The sequence below is a fragment of the Aphidius gifuensis genome, linkage group LG4, assembly GCF_014905175.1.
Source record: "Aphidius gifuensis isolate YNYX2018 linkage group LG4, ASM1490517v1, whole genome shotgun sequence".
In the NCBI taxonomy this organism is placed as follows: Eukaryota; Metazoa; Arthropoda; class Insecta; order Hymenoptera; family Braconidae; genus Aphidius; species Aphidius gifuensis.
Window position 1 is genome coordinate 24,285,800 of NC_057791.1, and position 8,727 is coordinate 24,294,526.

An 8,727-nucleotide genomic window follows, 5' to 3' on the forward strand; every position below is an offset into this window, starting at 1 on the left:
AATAAACACCCTCTTTTTTAACTCTTTGTTTGTTTTATTATTGTCTGCATGACACGTTTTATTCTGTAGACAATTTAACATTGTATTTATTAAAATAAAAAAAATTTTATTTTATACTCAATTAATTTTAGTACTATATATTTTAAGTTTAGAATTTTAAAAAGTTGAAATATAAAATTAATTTTTCATTTTTAAAAATTGTGTCAAGTAAATATAAAAATAAGTTTTTATTTTTTTTTTCAGCAAGTAGTATGAACTCGTTTTAGTCGGACAAATTAAATAATTTAAAATTTAAGTGTTATAAAAAATGAAAATAAAATTATCTGGTAGATTATATTATTAAAAATTGAAAATCTAATTTATTTATTTTTAATATTTTTTAAAATATTAATTTTATATGATTTTTTTTAACAAAATAAATTTTTTCAGTATTTAATTTTTTTTTTTAAATTATTGTGAAGGGTCAAAATAAACAATAGTAATTGTACTTTATATAGAAATTAAAATACAAATATAACTCACGTATCTGTCAGTAAAAAAACACCCTTTTTAATAGTGCTCTCGTTGTTTTTTTTTTAATTTAAATTTTTATTTTGTATTATTGCCTGTATGACACGTTTTATTCTGTAGAAAATTCGACATAATTTGTATATATATATACATAAACTTGCTGAGTGAATATATAGTTGCTAAAGAAAAAAGTAAAAATAAAAAAAAATAGTAAAGTAAGTTTGATTGACTCGCCCTTAGTTGAAGAACGACAAGTCGTGCACGTTCAAAAAGTCTCAAAGGCAAAGCGGAAATCTTGGATAGATCGAATCTCCGCTGGGATCATCGAGAACTTAAGAGTGAATGTGACTGTGTATATATGTGTTTTTTGCCAATAAAAATAATAAAAAAAGTTTAAGAAAGTTTTTATATAAAGCGGTTGGTCAAACGCGCTTCGATATAGAAAAAAAAAAAAAATCACAGATTGTCACAAGGAAAATGCCAAAGAGATACAGCAACATTTTCCTTTTTATATTTATTTTTTTATCTCAACAAGAAATAGAAATTCAAGCAAAATGAGAGAAAGAAAAAAGATTATAAAAGGGTAAAAAGTGCAAAAGGGGTTGTTATAGTACATAGGGATGTTTGAAAGTTGGGCAATAATATCAGACAGTTGGTGTCGACTATGAGATCGGGGTGTGGTTTGTGTGGTTGTAAGTATAGTTTGTAAAACTCGTATCACACTGTACCTATCAACACACATGAAATTCTATTTTACTTTCATTTACAAAAATAAAATTAAAATAATATATATTTTCTATTAACTCTCTCTTCAAACATCATATTTCATTTATGAATATTTTTTTACATATTTTTTTTCCACGAGCAAATAGAGATGAAATATTTTTTTTTTTTGCTTATAATAGATGAATGTTATTTATTTAAAAAGCTATTATTTTTGGCTATTAAAAATTAAATAAAAAAACAGAGATAATTTTGTTTGTTTTTTTACTTTTATTGTGATAAAGTTAATGATATTTTTCATATATTTTTTTGACCAACTTGTTATATATAAAATTTGAAAAAAAAAAAATTTAAATCGCAATGTTCTCTAGAGCATAATTAAAAATTCTAAATTCATTTGGGGTATGCCTGGGGAGTTTTAATCAGTTTTAATTATAAAAAATCACCGACAATCTATATGTACACACACCATTGTTTATTTATTTATTTATTTTATTTTTTCATCTCTCTCTTTTATTACGGAAATGAAAAATATATATAGTTTTTTTTTTGTTTTAAAATAATTTATTGGGATTCGTCAATTTGCATTGTACGAGTCAACTATTCTGACACAAACAAATGATGGAAAAATAATATAAACTGATAACAATTATTTTAATTTTGAATTTAATTAATCTAAAGAATTTAATCTTTTCGCAAGTACTTGATTTAATTCAACATCAATTGATTGTCTTCGTTCTTTTCCTTCTGTTATCATTTTTTGCCAATCAAATGGATCTTTGAATTCAAAATTTTTCAATTTTTCCATTGCACTTTTAGATACCTCTTCATATTCTCGTAGTATTTCTTGTTTTAAATTTGGTCTTTCCTAGAAATTAAAATTGAAATTATTGACTATTACATAAGCTTAACTTTGTAAATTAATTTTAAGAATTTGCAGCTTTTTAATCATAGAAAGAACAATCAAATTTTTATAGATCAAAGCAATATTTAATTAAAAAATTTTCAATTTCATTTTCATAAATATAAAAAGCTCATTAGTAATTACTCATTACAAAAAGACTCTTGTCCTTAGAATAGAGCTTTTTTTTGTACTAATAAAAAAGAAAATTTCAACAACAAAAAGAGCTTTTTTATTGTTTCAAAGCTTAAGCTTTTTATATTTTTTTGTCAAATAAATCCTTTAAATTTATATTAAAAAAATGTCAATGAATTAAAAAAAATTAATAATAATTATACAATAAATTACTTTATTTTCAATATCTTCAATGATTGCTTTAACTTGAATAATTTCAGTATCTTGTTTATTTTTATTATCATCATTGTCAGTTTTATATTTAACATTACTTTGACGTATTTTTTCAGGTATAAATTTAGCAATTCCATCAGAAAATATTTTATCTTGTTGTAACATGGCTGTCCGAATTTTTAGTTGTTTTATTTTATTTTCTTTTCTTAGCTTAAGTACTGGTTCCCTTCGCCTCTCAAGATCTTCTGGTCTTAAGCCTTTTTTTTCTAAAATAACTCGTTGCATTCGTTGCAATTCAATTTTTTTCCATTGTGCTTTAGCTTGCTCCAAAAATTCACCGGGTTTTCGTTTCTACAAATAAATAAGTCAAATAAAAATAAGAAAAAAACTAAAATATAAATAAAATTCAACAACTGACAAATAAGCCAAAATAGATAATAGAAAAAAAAATAATAAAATAATAAAAATAATAATAGTTTTTGAATTTATTTTGTATATAGAATAAAAAGATGGATAGTTAGGTCTTGAGTGCCCAAGGCTAGATGTATGTTGTATATATACTTCAAGTGATTTCAAGCCGATTTTCTCAGTCAATTCTGCCATTTCCGTTTGAGTCTTTTCCACAGCATCAATTCGTTTTTGTTCTGGTTTTTTTACTTCTCGTATCCTGTTTTGCTCAATGCTCTTGACGTTACTTTCCGTCCAAAAGTTTTGCCATCTATTGAACTGTATGATCTAGCATTGGGGATAAACATTTGTATAAAATGAATATGAAATATCCTTACAATAAATCCATGCTATTTTATATTTATCAAAATTTTATACATCTACTACATGTTCAGGATTTATATTTATCCTTACGAAAATATTCCTTTCATTGTCAAATAATAATAAATAAAATTTTACAATTTAAATATTTAAAAATCATTAAATAAATAAATAATTTTTTTATTTAATTAATTTTGTAAATTTTTAATTTATTATTTAGTTATTAATTATTATAAATATTTATTGTTGAAAAATATATTTAAAGTTTAATTTATTTGAATATTTTTGTATTTTTTTTTTCACTTATTTATTTATTTATTTAACAATAAATAAATAAATAAATAATTATTAATTTCAAAAGATGCTATATATTTTGTTGAATTGTAGAAAAAAATTTTTTTTTTATTTAACTAATTATTTAATAATAAATTAGACAAAAATTTATATTAAAAAAAAAAAAAAAATGAAAAGTTTTTTAACAACTTTTTGCTATTTTAAATTGATCAATTTGTGTATTGATAATTGCATGTTAATTAATTGATATTTTGAAGTTTTTTTAATTGGCTGATTTAATAGTAAATATATATAAATAAAAATAAATACCCTTTCAACTTCAGAATCAATGTATTGACGAAACCAATTAACGTGGCTCTCTTCAAATATAAGTAAATTTGATGGTGCTAAAAAAATTCTCATAGCACCATTAAAATCACAAAGTGCAATGCATTGTGGATTAAGATAGAGATTATGAGTGTATATTCCAGTTATAATACCACCAGAGACACTTTGAGTAAAGCATGGCTCGTGTGACTTGACAATAAGATCCCAAATTTCAACTGTACCGTCATCACGTCCAAGAATCATAACAGTTGGACGAAATGTTCCCCATGAACAAGCACTATAACTGTTAATATTTAAATAATTTAAACATTATAAAAAAAAAAAAAAAGTTTAATAAATTATTTAAAGTTTAAAAATAAAATAATAAAAACTTGTGAACTTTTTTAAAAATATTTAAAAATTATTATAAATTTTATCTTTATATTTCAAATAAAAATTCATATTTCATTGTTTTTTTTTTTCTTTTAAATAAATTATTAAATAATTAAAAAGAAAGAATAATTTATCCAATAAAAGACAAAATTATATACTTGAAATATTTATGAATTTTTTAAATTAAAAAAATTATAAATTTCAACGTCAAAAAAATTTGATTAACAATATTATAAATTTGGACTAAAAAATGATTAATTATTAATATTTTTTATCTGTTTTTTTATGTTGATAAAAAATGGATGGATTTATTTGAAAAATAAAAAAATAAAAAATCATACTTGAATGTAGATGATGTTTTCATAAAAACAGGTTCATCAAAATCTTCACGCCATACAGCAAATGCACCACCACCAACAGTAAGAACAACATTATTTAAATATTTTGATCGTACCATATGAGTAACTGGTCCATTATGAACACTTGAATTTTTCCAAATCCATCGTGTTGCTTCACGATTCATTGTTAGACCAGTTGCAAATTCAAAACCCTCCCATGTTATTTGTCCAATATCACCAGTCAATGTACCAACAAGTATAATTCTCGGTGTCTCATAATTTGGCTTGTTAACAATTGCTTTGTAATGCCTTCTTCTTGATACATCATTTTCATTAATTGGAAATGGCTCAACTTGAATTTTTTTAATTTCCGGTACATAAAAACTCATTGTCGTAATTACAACTCGTATTTCTTTATCTGGATACTTTAATGTTAATATATACGTTGGACTAAATACATTGTTTAGTATCTTGAATTGTGAAATCAGTTGCTTTAATGATTCTGGTTTTCGTATTATTTTTTTTTTTTTTTCATTCTTTTTTCGCATCAATTTTTCTAGCTCTGTTTCTTTTTTCATACTGTATACAAAAGAATCAATGTAAAATAGAAAAAAAAAAAAAACATTGAAATAATTTGTACAATGACAATGTAAATGAGAAAAAAGAACAAAACAATAGATACTGATGAAAATAAGAAAACAATTGAAACTAGATATATTTGTTGAAAAATCAATTGATAAAAAAAAAGGGAAAAAAAAATAAATAACCTCAAATCCCAAAAGGCCAAACTGCCGTCTTCACTTGATGTTACAAACTGCCATCCGAGTTCTTCACTATCAACGTTATTATCAACTTCAACAATTCTTCCATTTTCACTTATTTTACTGTGACTTGATAGCCAAATAATTTCCGTAATTTCACCTTTTTGACTATTACGCAATGATGACATAATTGTTGGATAAATTTTACCAGTACCATTTATATTTTTAACCCAGTTCATTAAATTGTTCAATCTATTTTTATTTTCCATTTGTGTGGTTGTTAATATTTCGACATTTTCAATTTTATCAATTTCACGAGGAATTGACCAAATTGCAATCTACAAAAGACAAAGAAAAAACAAGCTATTTAATAAATCATTCCATTTAATTTATAAATAATAAATCAAACGAGATGAATTAATTAATTCATGGAGATAATCTTTTGATCACCTGTCCATTGATGCATCCTCCAATAATTATATTACCATCAAGTGGTCTGACTGACACTGTTGTTACTTCACGAGGACATTCTAGGATTAATTTTGGTGCAAGACAGTCACTGAAAGACCACACCAATACGTAATTTTCATCTTGACTGGCAATTTGAATCTAGGCATTCAATCAAATTTCAATGACAATAATCAATTCATTTAACAACAACCGTAAAGTTTAAAAATTCTAAAAATTTGTGAATATATAAAGCAAAACTCCCTGAATATTATGGATATTTTAAATTTCCAACCGAAACGTTTGTTGTTAAATAAATAAATACAGAAGGTCTCATCACACTATTAATACACTTTTTCTTTTTGTTTTTCTTTATGTTGATGAAAATAAACAATTTGTAAGTGTCGAATTTTAAATTATTCAGTTATGCAGTTAGAATGTAGTAAATAGTGTAGTCATTGTCGTTATGTATAATTTGTAGTCGAGGGGGCTATTAATTAGTGTAGTTATGGTGTCATTCCGAGTGTAGTCATGGTGTAGCCACGTTTAGTTATGTAATATTTGTATTTTTTCCACTACAACTTTTGTGAAAATTTTTTTCTGAATTTCTTCGCGATTTCTTTGAATTTCTCCGTGATTACTCCGATTTTTTCCCATGTTCACCTATCCGGAGAAATGAGAAGGAGAATTTTTTTCTCCGAAAAATACTAACGTGGAGAAATGTGGAAAGAAATATTCTTAAACTTAATAAAAAAAACTTAAAAAATATAGTTGAAATGTAGTAAATAGTGTAGTCATCATATTTTGTTGGTGCAGTAAGTGTAGTAATTGTGTTTTTTGACTCCGACATTTCGTATTAATGGTGTCACTAAATCTGGCCATGAATAAGCACTTACCTCATTTGGTGAATATAATTTCGTGAATATTTCCGACTTTGAATTTTGACAGTATGCTGCAATTGCAATACCCGTCAACAATGGATGCCAACTAAGATCATTTATTATTTTATTTTTAGTTAATTTAGCATAATGATAATTTTGATATGGCTTGTATGTTATTGGTATTGGTGCTTGTGAATCTTTTGGATCTTTAACAAGTCTATCATACTCATTAATATGTAAATCCCATTTTGAATTTTGTAAAATCTAAACAAACATAATTATTTTTTTCTTTTTATTATTTTTCCATTGTATAGCTATTGACTTACTTGATCATAAATATTATCAATATGTAGCTGAAAAAAATCTTTAATTTCTTTACTTGATATATTGTCAATTGTTTTGTAACTGTACAAATATTGTGACCATGAGTTAAGCGGACTTGAAGTTGTTGTTTGAGCTTTGTCATCATGTACTATTGGAGTTATTTGATCACCACGTGATATCTGTTTTCTAATTATGTTGTTGAAGGTATACCTTGTGTTTACAATTTCAATATAACTGTCTCTTTGTTCATCAGCATTACGATCAATCAAATTAATTTTTTTATTACAACTAGCAGTTATCTATTTGGAATTTAAAAATAAAGAAATTTGTGTTATTTTCGTTTCATATTTTGTGGCTCTGTAATTTGATGATTAATTAAACTTGCTTGTATGTCAATCAGTGGTCTTTTATTTATATCTTGTGGGCTAATAATTTCTGATGAACTTCCAAAATCATTCCATGAACCACTTGTTTTAAATACTGCCTTTTTAACACGATTTTCCTGGTCATTTCGAAGCTTATTAATTTCTCGTGTAACCTCATCACGACTATTTTCCGTTAAACAAATATAAAATTTTTGCTGATTAAATGATGTTGGTGCATAACCAATTAGTACATCATGACCTGGATAATTATATATTTCATTTTTAATTGGTAAAAAATCACTGGATTCTGGATGTAGGTAAATGTTGTCTTCAATTATTTGTTTTCTTATGAGAATCCAGGGATATTCTGTCGTCACATTTTCACCAACTTCACAGCCAATTATTTTTTGGGTTAATGATGATAATGGTATTCTTACCATGCCATTTATTTTCTATAAATTAATTTATATATTTTGATATTTAAATTATTATTTTTTATTTGAAAAATTACCGTTGTTTCATAATGCAATGAAGTTCCACTGTAATCTTCATTCTCATTAGTTGAAATTGATAATATGTCATCATTAATTTGTCCATCTTTATTGGAAAAAATATTAATTAATTAATCAAATTTAATTGTCATTATATAATAGAAACTTTTATATATTTTTTTTTTTTTAATTTGAAAATATGAGCTTTTAATTATAACCTTTATTTTGGAATTCATTATACTGATTAAATTTATTATCCATAATGAAAAATAAATATATAATATTCTTGTTATTTTCTATTAATTTAAAAAATACTTTATTTAAGTATTTATTTAATTTTAAATTTAAATAATATTTTTATATTTATTTTAATTACTAGGTTAATAGTTTATTTATTTTTTTTGTTTTAACATTGAAGTTGACATTTGTTCTCAACGTTTTTAAAACACAATCATTTGTTATTTAATTTTTTTTTTTTTTTTTGTACTATTTAGTTTGTTTAATTTTCTTTTTTTTTTAAGCCATGGTTTGAAGTGGATTGAAGTGGCCAACGTGACGGGACAGATTCAAGTGTCACTCGTTACGTTGACCTGACACAAAACGTAATTACCTTGGCTCCTCGTCAATCCTACACACAAAAGTATTTTTTATTTTTTTATAATCTGTATCAAATACGTGTATTTTATAGTATGTCTATTGGTTATTCGATTCTTCGATTTCAATTTATTTTTGGTTGTCCTAACTGTTCTAAATTTGATGGGCGTTAATTGTCTCGCAATTATCCACTAAGTCACTTTTCAATAATATTTATTTTTTTTTCGAAGGAAAGTATCTTTAACTATTTATAAATTTTATATCAAGGTTTTCCTTTTGAATT

General features: G+C 24.3%; 1 protein-coding gene across 1 annotated transcript; it reads right to left on the reverse strand.

The window, feature by feature from the left end:
- Positions 1-1,903: 1,903 nt before the first annotated feature.
- On the reverse strand, positions 1,904-8,111 carry LOC122854093 (dynein axonemal intermediate chain 3-like). Its single transcript, XM_044154505.1, has 13 exons — positions 8,069-8,111; positions 7,871-7,956; positions 7,380-7,811; positions 6,997-7,293; positions 6,686-6,934; positions 5,793-5,951; positions 5,349-5,680; positions 4,585-5,160; positions 3,854-4,154; positions 3,044-3,217; positions 2,554-2,833; positions 2,483-2,508; positions 1,904-2,101 (listed from the first exon to the last, which is right to left on the reverse strand). The coding sequence occupies exons 1-13, from the start codon at positions 8,109-8,111 to the stop codon at positions 1,904-1,906; spliced, it is 3,153 nt and encodes a 1,050-aa protein (XP_044010440.1).
- Positions 8,112-8,727: the final 616 nt, after the last annotated feature.